Genomic DNA, 11,983 nt, shown 5'->3' on the forward strand with positions numbered 1-11,983 from the left:
TAGCCCACAAACAAATAACTTTAATTTTTTTTTTTTTCAAGCAGGAGCCGGGCCTTCAGGCCTTCTGCCCCAGCCTTGTGCCACATGTATGATATAACCCATCACAGCTGGATTTTAAAAAATACACAAAAAATATATAATATACATTATAAAACCTAGGTTGGGTTTGGAGGTGGCCTGAGCAATATGCAAACTGTGAGGACCTTCAGGAAGCTCAGGGGCGGCGGAAGGAAGGGGCACAGTACTTCATATGAAACTCATAAATACCCACGGGCGGCGGCTGGAGGTGGAGGGGCCTGGGTGATGGGGAGGCATAACCAGCAGTCCCAGGTCTGGGTACGGGGAGCCGCCGCTCCAGGCCAGAGAGACCGAGGCGGGGAGAACAGAAGAGAACGGCGTCCCCCGAGGGTTCACCACCAGATGCAAGTCTCAGGCAAGAGAAACTGTCAAACCTTTCTACTGCCCGTTCTCCCTGGGCCACGGGTCTTCCCCGGGGGCTGGGACTCCATCTTCGGACCTGACCCTCAAGCCTGTTTTGGAGCCCGGGCCTGCCCCTGGGAACCTTTGACCACAGGGAGGCTTCTCAGGGCGGGGCTGGGACCAGGCCAGGCAGGGAAGCTTGGATCTGACCAGGAAGCCCCCAGGGCCTGGATTTGCAGGCTGGTAGGGCCCTGGGGTCTGTTTAGACACCCACCCCAGCCACCCTGGCCCTTCAGTGCAGACTCCCTCTGACCCCTGTGGCTGGGCCCCACCCTATGGAGGTAGTGTAAACCTGGGCTTTTAGGGACAGGCTGCCCTGGGGGAGGACTCCCAACTTGCCCACCTCTCCCCCGGGTCCCTCAAGGGAGACACTGAGCCCCACTCTTGCCCTTCAGGGTCTGAGGATGGCATGCGGGGGCCTGCCCCAGGCCTGGCACACCACAGGCACACAGAAAGCACGGGCCCTCTCTCTGCCCAACACGACCCCAGCTCGACACTCCCCCATCCGGGGCCTCTGCACTCCGGCTCCTCGCCCACCACAGTCCCCTGAAAGGTCAGCAGCCACGCACCCCTGAGCTGGAAGGTGTCCTCCCAGTCTTTCAAGGCTGGGCAGAGCTGGTGACGGTGGTTGGCGTCCAGCTGAGCTGGGCCCGGCGCTGAGCCCCGCCTCTCTCCTCCTTCAATGAAAGCGCAGAACAGTGGCAGGGAGTGGACGTGCAGGGGTGGCTGGGGAGGCCTCCCGGGTCCTGGGCCTGAGGCCTGGCAGGTGGATGAGTCCTCCATCCTGGACCCCTGGGGTGGGGGGACCAGGCAGGCGTGTGGGAAAGATACTCGTCCTGGATCCTGGTGGTGGTGGCGGCGGTGGTGGTGGGGGCCAAGGGCACCCTAGTCTTTGACGAGTTTGTAGACGTGGTGCTGGGCTCCGTGCTCACTGGTGGAGACTTCAAAGACGAAAGCAATGACGAGCAGGGTCTCCTGGGAGTCCCGGCTGGTGACCACCTGGGGGTCGGGTAGGAAGAGATGGGAGGTCAGGCAGCCCAGGGCTGGGGTGTGGGGAGGGGTCCTCCTTTCTGGGGCTCAGGCTCCTCCTCTGAGGAATGGGCTTGGGTACCCCTGCTTCAAGGCCCCTGTGCCCTGGTGCCCCCTAACCCCCGTGCCCCCTGTGCCCAGGTGCCCCCTGACCCACCCCATTCCCCCTGTGCCTGGGTGCCCCCCGCCGCCTCCACACCTGCAGGACGGTGAAGTTCTCCAGGACGCTGTTCATCATGTATTTCTCTGGCAGGTGCTTGAGCTTGTGGATAAAGTTGATCATGTACTCACACATGGGCGAGCGGTGGATGCGGTACACAAAGCGCCCGTTTTCCAGCCTGGCATACTCAGTCTGCAGGAGCCGGAGGGGGTGGGCGGGGGGCAGGAGTCACTCGGCCGGCCCACTCCCAGCAGCCGACCCCCCGGCCCCCTCCCTCGCTGTGGCCCCCCACTCACCTCTACCTTCTCCACTACCTGCTTGCCAAAGGAGCACACCTTGGTGGAGACGCTGATGGTCATGCTATCGGCCGAGCTGTACTGGGAGCTGACCCCATAGAAGGCGCCTGGGCCCTCCTGGATGGTGCTGTTGAGGTCGGCCTGGAGGAGAGAGCCAGGTGGCATGAGGTGCTGACCGAGGCCAAGGGAAGCATCCTGCCTGGGGACCCATCTCCCGCATGGTACCCACAGGCCCAGGCAGAGAGGGCAGGGGCGGGCCCAGGGGGCACTGTGCCCCTGGCGGGGGCCGTCGGGAACAGAGGAGCAAGGGCAGCTCACCCAGAACTTGACGAGGAAGAAGGCGTTGGGGGGCCCCTTCTCATAGAGCTCCTTCAGGCCACCCTTCTTCTCGGGGAACTTGTCGTATATCTGACGCACATCCACTGCCTCCAGGGGCGGGTCTGAGAAGGCGGGGTTTGTCTGGCCGATGTGCACAAACAGGTGTTTGCTGTACTGTGGGGAGGGCCCAGTACAGGGTCAGGAGAGCACACAAGTGTGCAAGCCCCGGGGCGGGGGGGCAACAGGCTGCACGGAGACAGACCGCCCCCCCCACCACGGTGTCCCAGCCCCACGACCCTGAGCGGCGGCCCCGGACCGCACAGACCCTGCCCCCAACCCCACGGTACCGTGTCAGGGTCTCGCTGCACCTCCATGAAGGCGGAATATTCGAGGAGCCGCAGCCGGGAGGAGGCGATGGTGCGGTCCTGCCACACGGGCACAGAGGCAGCAGCTGAGGGGAGCGGGGCCAGGGGCTCGTAATCTGGGAGGACGAGATGGACCCTCGTCGGCACGGGGTGCTGTGCGGTTACACGCAGAGCCGCCCCCGCCTGCACCCGGCCTGTGTGCAGCGCGGACCCTGCACCCCCGTGTGTTGTGGCCTCAGTAATGTACACCCGTGGATTTTCCCTTGTGTCACTGTTAATGTGTGTCCAAACAGAAAATACAAGGCAAGTGAAAAGGCAGACTTAGAAAACGAACTTACGGTTGCTGCGAGGAAGGGATAATTAGGGATGGGTATGTACACACTGCTATATTTAAAATGGATAAACAAGGACCTATTGTATATAGCACAGGGAACTCTGCTCAACGTTATGTGTCAAACTGGATTGGTGGGGGGCGGTTGGGGGGAGGATGGATACATGTATATGTATGGCAGAGTCCCTTGCTGTTGACCTAAAACCATCACAAGTGTTAGTCGCTCAGTTGTGTCTGACTCTTTGTGACCCCATGGACTGTAGCCCGCTAGGCTCCTCTGTCCATGGAATTCTCCAGGCAATAATTCTGGGGTGGGTAGCCATTCTACCCCAATACAAATTAAAAAGTTCAAAAATTTAAAATAAAGTGAAAATGGAAAAAGAAAAACTACCCAGAACCCCAATACCTAGAAGAAGTGAAACTCCGTGAAGATTTTGGTGTATTTTCCTAGAAGGAATTATATATATACACACCTATCAGTGTAACACTTTTGGTGGTGTGTACTTGTAACAGAGTTCTGGAAGCAACACTGTAAAAGGTAAGGGGCTTATTCCTGGCCTGTTCCGATCCCCTACAGATGTTACCCACCCCTCCCTCCCAGTATCCATACATGCGCGTGCGCACGCGTGTGTACACAAACACACACTCACTCACTCACTCACTCACTCAGGCCCAGGCTCTCCCGAGCACACGTGCAGGTGCTGAAGGAGGAACGGAGTGGCTGCCTCGAGCGGGGAACTTACTGCTGAGCGTTGGCGGCAGGGGCGGCTGGACAGGGTAAGTTGGCTGTGCAAAGGGCTTGATGCTGCAGACAGGAGCACGGGCTGGTTAGAGAGTCGCCCCCTTCCCCACCTTCTGCCTGGCCCAGTCATATGGGCCTCATCTGGGACCCCCGTAGGGAGGAACCCGGCTTCCTGTGCACTTCCCCGAAACGCATGCCGACCAGCTAACTCCCAAGTGTTTTGTTTGCTTCATGTGTTAACTTTTATGAAGTCTGGCTGCATCTCACAACTGATGTGCACATTTAATGTAGCATTTCAAACCCCACCCTGCAGACCTGCTCATTAAACCGAGGGCGTGTCTTAGGAAGAAATTCATCCTGGAGTTGAAGGAGCTGAGAGTACTTGGCTACCCGACTTGTTGACTGAAAGACTGACTCAGAGATTAACTGAGTGAAAAATAATTGTAAGATGGATGACAAGTGGTTGATGAATAAACAAACATATGAATGAACAGACAGAAGCATCAGCTCTCTGAACTGGTGCTCTCCAACCCTCTATTTTTAATTTAAGATTTTGCTCAGCTGTTGCTGGAACCCAGATGGGAAGGGAAGTCCAGCGCGGCTGACAGGGGAAGGAAGACGGTGGGGGAAGGCCATCTCCCAATACTCACTCCTGAGAGGGTCCAGGCTGCTGTCCCAGGAGAGGGGGGCTGCTCCAAAACTGCAGAGACGGGACAAAGGCCAGGGTCCCTCAGTATCCAGGACTCCCAGCTCACCCACCCTAAAGGCACTCCCTCACCCCAGTCCCACCTGCCAGGACCCCCGTACCCGTGAGGAAGCCGAGAAGACGGCCTGGGGCAGAGGAGAGGGTGGGCTGAACTTGTTCTGTAGGACGCTGGCAGAGACGATCTGGGCAGAGGACATGGACGCCATGCTCTGGAGGGCTTTGTCCTTGGAGACCTGGTCCTGGGGAGGAGAGGAGCCCTGTGAGGCCTCGGCCAGGCCAGAGACAGGATGGCGGCCTGCCTCAGGGGCCCTGTCCCAGGCCCTCGCTCCTACGTGTACATCATCCCTCTGATTACAATCCACAGTAAGAGATACTTTTATTTTATTCCATAACCCAGTATACGTGAAAAATATTTCCTTTTATTTTGCTTGTGTGTCAAACACTCATAGTTTCTATTTCATCAGCAGTTCTCAAAGTCTGGTCCGCGGACCAACGAAACACCAGCATCCCCTGGAAGCTTATTAGAAATCAAATTCTCAGGCCCCACTTCAGACCTAATGACTCTGAAACTCTGAGGGTGAGGCCGAGAAGTCTGGCTCCCTAAGCCTTCCAGGTGATTCTGATACAAGCTAAAGTTTAAGAGCCACTATCATCCATTAAGAAAAAAAAAAAAAAAAAAACGCTGTTTGCACAGTCTATTACACTGATTTCGCAATCCATACTCTGAAAATTCTGCATAGGTGCTTTCCCACCCGCTGCCCTTCCCCCACCCTCAGGGCAGGGGCAGTGCTACTTACCAGGTTCATGGCCTGTGGAAGAGAAGGAGGATGGATTAGATGAGACACAGAGGAGCCCGGATGGGGTGGGGGGTGGAGGGCACGTCATTTCACCGCCCTCCTCTCAGTGTCCGCCTGGCTCTTGGGGTCCTGAGGGGCCCAGGGGAGCTCAGAGGCAGTTGTGGACCTTCCCCCAGCCCCCTGCCACCGGGAGGGAGTCCGTGTCGGCTGAGGGTGCCCCGGAAAGGGCAGGATGAGGGTGGAGGGGCTGGAGATCTAGTTAGGGGACCAAGCTGGGGCCCTTTGGGTCTGTCCACACCCACTGGGGCTGTGCTTCAGGCAGAGGAGCAGGGGCAGGAGGCGTGGTCTGCTGGGCAGCCATGGGCAGAAAAGAGGTGCAGCTTGCCCAGGCTGGGGCCATAAGCCCAGGCTCTGAGATCCTCAGCCACAGGGCCACCAGGATTGAGTGCCCAAGACAAGGAACAGCCATGCCTGCCAGTCCTCCCCACCCGGTGTCTCCTCCCTGCCCACCCGAAGTCCCCATGCAATTAGCAAGCAGCAATTAGGAGGAAGGAGAAAAGGAAAATGGAGGAGAAGAGAGCTGAGCCTCAGTGGCCCCCAGATGGTCTTCCTCTCCCTCGCTGTCGGGTGGGCTGTCCTCCTGGGCTCCTCCTGTCTCCAGGGACCGTGGCCCTGTGCAGCATGAGGCGGCCACTGGGCTTCTTCTGCTTCTGATATTTCTGAGACCCCCATGCTGCCCACCTATAACTCCACAGCCGGTTCCCTCTCCCCGGTTGGGGTCAGAGAGCAGCACCAGGCCCGGGCAAGGCCAGGCCAAGTGGCAGGGGACCCCCTACCTTCAGCTTGGACTGAATCTCCCGAGACTTCCGCCTGGCTAGAACCTGCAAGTGGCTAGAGACCTGTAGAGAGAGAAAGGAAAGAGAAAAAGAGCAGAAAAAACAGGAGAGGCCAGGATAGAGCTTCAGCCAGAAAACAGCCATAGAGGGGCTGGAGAGCCAGCCGAGGCAGAGGCCTGAGCCACGCAGACAGTGGAGGAGGCACCGTGAGTGAGAAGGGGGCTGGAGGCCCTGGTCAGGTGCCTGACATACCTTGATGCCAACCTGGTACTCCCGCACCTTCTTCCGAGCTAGAACCTGTATGTGGCTGGACACCTAGGGGCCGCCCCGTGCCCGGCCAGAGAGGAAAACACAGACAGTGAGGAGGCATAGCTGGGGTGGCCACGGGCAAGGAGCATCCCAGCCCTTATTCCTGGGACCAACTGTAAGTGGGGGGGAACTGTGGGGCCCCTGTGGGCAGACACCCCTTTGCACTGCCAATTCTGCTCTCTTTTGGCCTGTCTTGATCATGAGCCTACTGTGGCTTCCAGGACTACCATGTACAGTTGTACAAGTTGTTCACTGTGTAAGAGCACCTGACCAGTGAGGGCTAAAATCTAGCTCAAGCTCTGTTGGCCAAGCCGTGTGCCCTGATGCAGGGCTGCATCTAAAGCAAAGGAAGAGAGACCCCTGGAATCCAAGATGGCATCAGTCATACCACCAGCTGGAGAAGCTCCTGGATAGCCAAACAGGGGAGCTGCTAAGCTGGATACTGACGCAGGATTTCGCCCCTAAAGGCACTGCTGGAGCATTTCAAGAGTATGACAACAAGTATGTCAATGTGAAGAAAGGAAGCCTTGCCAGACTTTCCACGTTGCTGGCAGCTTATAAGCTTTTCAACTACTGCCATTCTTACAAGGAGTTCAAACACAAGTGGCCACGCAAGTACCACTGAAGAGGGCCCGATGTGAAGGGACACTCTGCATTCCTGACCATGACCTTTGCCTGACAGCCCTGAATCCTTTCACATCCTAATGGAGAATTAACACCCATTAAAAGATGACTGGTAAAAAACAGAGGAAGAGCATCTTTGTATTCTTCCAAGAACGCGTGACTTCTTCCTCATTGGACCCCTTTTTTTTCCAATTGGCATCTCAGAGGCTAGCCATGGCCATAATGCCTCTGCTGGCCACCAGATTACCCATCAAGGCCAAATCCCTTACAGAAGGTCTCCCCTGAACCTCTGCCTAAGTCCTCCCAAGAAGACCCCAGCTTGCCAGCCTATGGAACTAGGCCTGGTCTCGCTCCTGCTTTGTTCACGCAGCTCCCTTCCCCAGCACGCCTTTCTTCCCCTCGGACTAACACATAGCAGTGTGTACTCTCTCTGTGTACACAGTATATCCTCTTAATTGCATTTCTTCTCCAGCTCCTCCTTCCTGAAGCCTCCCTCAACTGGCAAAACTGAGCTAGCCACCATCTGGATGTGTGCGCCTTGGGCTTGCACAACACCCCCTTGACATTGTCAAGGATCTGACCCTGAGCCTCAGAGAACTAAACGTCTCTGTTTTTTTTCCCCCGTGAAACAAGCGGGGAGGAACTCGAGGATCTTCTAAGCTGCTTCACTTTCAGTATCAGCAATTGCTGTTGGCTTGCCTTGCAAATTGTTTTTATCGCCACAAAGAAACAGTTTTTCTTTTTAATCATGGATTAAAAGTTACTATGTAAGGGCTGCTGGAAGGCCCCCTGCTATCTGGTGAGGACCCAAATGAGTGCTTCTCATCTCACTGCGCCCACGATTCAGACCTACAGCCAGCAAGATTCTTGATCACTTCACATCATGACAATAACCAGCATTTACCGAGCACAGCTAGTATTTTTTTTGTTATTAAATGTATTATTTATTTATTTATTTGGTTGTACTTGGTCTTATTTGCAACATGCAGGATCTTTAGTTGTGGCATGTGGGATCTAGTTCCCTGACCAGGGATGGAACCCAGATCAACTGCACTGAGAGCTTGAAGTCTTAGCCACTGGACTACCAGGGAAGTTCCACACAGTTACTATTGTTCCCGGCACTTTACATGTACCAACTCATCTGAGCTTTACAGCAATGCTAAGAAGTTGGCACTAATATTATTCCCAATTTAATATGATTGGGATGATGTGCCAAAGCACAGAGAGGTTAAGCAACTTATCCAAGGTCACACCGCTGGACCCAAGTGGCCTGACAGCAGAGCCCACTTGGCCACCACCAATAGGCCCTTAGCCCAGGACTTATCTCCAGATGGCCAACTCTGTGACAGCTGAAAGTCACATGGGACTTAACCCTAATGTAATATTAGCTGCGCTTTCAACATGCAGGCATTGTTGTTGTCAGTTAGTCGCTAAGTCGTGTCTGACGTTTTGTGACCCCAGCACTGTAGCCCTCCAGGCTCCTCTGTCCATGGGATTTCCCAGGCAAGAACACTGAAGTGGGTTGCCCCTTCCTTCTCTAGGGGATCTTCCTGACCCAGGGATCAAACCCACGTCTCCTACTTGACAGACAGATTCTTTACCACCGAGCCACCTGGGAAGCCCACGAAGGCACTGCACTTGCTATTAACTGCTGGGGTGGTGGTGGTTTAGTCGCTAAGCCATGTCCGACTCTCGTGATCCTGTGGACTGTAGCCTGTCAGGCTCCTCTGTCCATGGGATTCTCTAGGCAAGAATATTGGAATGGGTTGCCATTTCCTTCTCCAAGGGATCTTCCCAACCCAGGAATTGAACCCAGGTCTCCTGCACTGCAGGCAGATGATTTACCAACTGAGCTATGAGGGAAGCCCATTAATTGGTCTAAGTAGCTATAAAAAATAAATTTAAAAACTGCATTTTTTTTTCAGCTAAAAGTAAAATGAAAACCACCAAAAAACCTTGCATTGCTCTTTGTGACACATAAAGACACACCTTATTCTCACAACCATAGGTTGGGTCCCTCTTTGAGGAGATATCAGACATCAGAGCTCTAATAATAAAGTAAGAGGAGTGTCACCCTTGCAAAATGACAAAAGCCAGAGGTTTTTAAAATCCTGAGCTTACCAACAGCTAGTATGTAAAATGTCATTGTACAGCCAGCCTTCTTGGGATATCTGGCCAGGAGCAGGTGTGATGCTGGACCCAGAATTCAGGGGATCTGCCACCCTCCCTGGGTCTCATTTAAAGATGCCTGGGCCCCTTCCCACTCTGACCAACAGGTTCCTATAAACACGTCTTTTGGGTGAAGCAGGACACACCTGCCCAGGACAGTCCCCTCTTCCTGTGCCTGGGATGGTGGTCTGTAATGACTATAATGGGATTTCCCTGGTGGCTCAGATGGTTAAGCATCTGTCTACAATGTGGGAGACCCGGGTTCAATTCCTGGGTCGGGAAGTTCCCTGGAGAAGGAAATGGCAATCCACTCCAGTACTATTGCCTGGAAAATCCCACGGACAGAGGAGCCTGGTAGGCTACAGTCCATGGGGTCGCAAAGAGTTGGACACAACTGAGCAATCTTCACCGTAATCCTTCACCGTAATGACTATAATACTAATAGCAATAGAAGTGGCAAATTTGTACACAAATACACGCTGTTTTACATTTAAGCTAACTGAACAGCTGAGGACAGAGGCTGGGAGGTGAGGCATCCCCTGCCCGCAGGTAGAGGAGCAAGTATTTGAAGCCGGGGGCTGAACAGCTAGTATTCCTCCCATGGCCCCAGGCTTCAGGGAACTGGGCCCTGTCTGTCCGGTTCTTGGCGGGATCCCTAGTGCCGGGAGAACACAGTAGTAGCTTCAACGATTTGCTAAATGAATAAATGCTGTACGGTCTGAGCTGGCCCAGGGACTTCCGTGGTGGTCCAGCGGCTAAGACAGCGAGCTCCCAATGCAGGGAGCCCTGGGTTCAAACCCTGTTCAGGGAACTAGATCCTGTGTGCCACGAGGAAGACCTGGTGCAGCCAAGTAAAATGAAATAAATAAGAAACTAACGACGACGACGACCATGCGCGGGCCCAGGCAGAGTGACTAATAAGGCCTGAACAATGAGGGAGCAATTTCCACACTGGGTGAGTGGACCCAGAACCTTCCCTGGAGACAGGGGGGATCTTGGGGGTGGGTGGCAAGGCCCAAATCCCACCCAGAGAAGGAGGTTCGGGCGGTGCTGACCTCGGTTCTCCAGGTCCCTGACTCCAGCCTGCCTCTCTCACCCCACATGCAACCCACCCTAAAGGGCTCCGTTCAGGTTTCCTCCCTGGACTGGAAGCCTAGATGACTAGCTCCCAGATCGCCAGTTTCTTCCGTGTCCACCATCGCTACCCACGGTCACTGCCCAGGCCGCAGCTGACCTAGGTCCCTGCCTCCGCCTGGCCCTCCCTATGCACTGCCTCGGGTGTTCGGGGCAGACAGGCCTTAACAGCTGCCACTCCCTGATCTAGTCCCTTCCAGGCCCCCAGCTGCCCCCAGGGAAACCTGGCCCTCAGGCGCCAGCTCAATCTCTCCACCCCTCCCTCCACACACCACACCAACTGAAATCTCTTTTCCTGTCCAGTGGATCCAACCTGCCAAGCAACCTTAGGAAGTTACTTAACTTTCCTGCACCTTGGTCTCCTCACCTGTAAGAGGGAGATAATTACTGTACCCACTTCACAAGGCTGCTATGAGGACTAAATACATGAACACAAAGTCAACTCTGGAGGCGTTAACAATTATTTTTTGTACAGCCAACTTCCTTGGCCTGGAAGAATCATCTCCCTTTCCTCCTGCCTGCCTAAATCTGTTCCTTCCTACAAAAAAAGTCATCTTGAGCATCGTCTCCTCCAGGAAGCCTTCCCAGCCCTTCCTCCTCCCTTCCCCTGGCTGGTCAGGGTTAGATGCTTGTCCGATAGCGCACACTCCAATCTCAGCCATGCCGCCCTCCTCTGCACTCATCTGTCCAACTGTCCGTCTCCCTGCCTGGTCAGTGAGCCACTCGGGGCAGGGACACACAGCTGCCACAGTTGCCCAGCGATCTGTGGTCACTGAACCAAAGATCTGGGGGAGGGGGGCAGTCACAAAGGACAGCGGCGACTTCCCTGGAGGTCCAGAGGAGGAGGAGACTCCTCGCTCCCAATGCGGGTGGCTAAGGTTCGATCCCAGGTCGGGGAACCAGGGCTGAGTAATGGGGCGAATCCAAGGAAGTGGGCAGGGAAGTGGGCTAGCTCGGCTGGGAAGGGGCTGAAGGAGGCAGGGAAGAGGGTGTCTTTTGGGGTGGGGGGTGTGCACAGTATAAATCATCTCTTACCTGTTTTCTCGTCCTAGTCTTTCCCGTCCTCAATTTAATATAGCGTGCGATCAACTCATTTCGACCTAGATTGGGAAAAGAGGAAAATGGGAAGTGGGCAAAGAGGAGAGCCCCTCCCCAGCTGGAAACCACCACACCACGCCTGTTCCCCCATCTCTGTCTCAATTCCAAACCATCCCCCTCTCTGCCCCCCAAGGGGCACAAGCAGGGCAGCTGAAGGGGAAGTCCCAGGGCTCCCCTATGGCCTCCAGGACCTGGGGGGGCTGCTCATTGGGGGAGGGGTTGCAGAGCAGGAGGTGGAACAATGTCAGGCGGCCTGACGGGCTTTCCCTGCGAGACAGACAGGGGCAGGTGCGGCCGAAGGGCGGCAGGACAGCTGGGCCCCCCACTCCCAGCCCCGGGCAGGGCTTCCTTCCCCCTTGTGTTGTCAATGAGGGTGTGTGTGTGACGTCTCTTCCTGGGCACACATCCCTGTGTGTCTGTGAGAATTCTGGGCCCTGGGTCCCTGTCCTTCTCTGGTGAAACAGGCAGGAAGGACCGGACGGTCCCCAGCACGCCTCCTACACCAACAGCCTGGGTCAAGAGGTGTCACTGAGCGCATCACCATGTCCTTGAGCCTGTCACCCCCAAGTCACTGGTTCCCAGTGTCTGT

The 11,983-nt window shown here is 55.4% G+C and overlaps 1 protein-coding gene across 1 annotated transcript in view; it reads right to left on the reverse strand.

Annotated features, from left to right (window-relative positions):
* Positions 1-11,983, reverse strand: part of TEAD3 (TEA domain transcription factor 3) — a 23,997-nt gene continuing 12,014 nt past the window's right edge. The window contains exons 6-16 of the mRNA XM_027525486.1: positions 11,332-11,396; positions 6,313-6,375; positions 5,225-5,236; positions 4,529-4,666; positions 4,372-4,421; positions 3,723-3,784; positions 2,631-2,764; positions 2,284-2,457; positions 1,966-2,106; positions 1,709-1,861; positions 1-1,479 (exon numbers count right to left, since the gene is read on the reverse strand). Of these exons, the coding sequence (XP_027381287.1) occupies positions 1,366-1,479; positions 1,709-1,861; positions 1,966-2,106; positions 2,284-2,457; positions 2,631-2,764; positions 3,723-3,784; positions 4,372-4,421; positions 4,529-4,666; positions 5,225-5,236; positions 6,313-6,375; positions 11,332-11,396 (1,106 nt within the window). The 3' untranslated portion in view covers positions 1-1,365. The remainder of the gene's footprint in view (positions 1,480-1,708; positions 1,862-1,965; positions 2,107-2,283; positions 2,458-2,630; positions 2,765-3,722; positions 3,785-4,371; positions 4,422-4,528; positions 4,667-5,224; positions 5,237-6,312; positions 6,376-11,331; positions 11,397-11,983) is intronic.

This window comes from Bos indicus x Bos taurus, chromosome 23 (genome assembly GCF_003369695.1).
Source record: "Bos indicus x Bos taurus breed Angus x Brahman F1 hybrid chromosome 23, Bos_hybrid_MaternalHap_v2.0, whole genome shotgun sequence".
Taxonomy (NCBI): domain Eukaryota; kingdom Metazoa; phylum Chordata; class Mammalia; order Artiodactyla; family Bovidae; genus Bos; species Bos indicus x Bos taurus.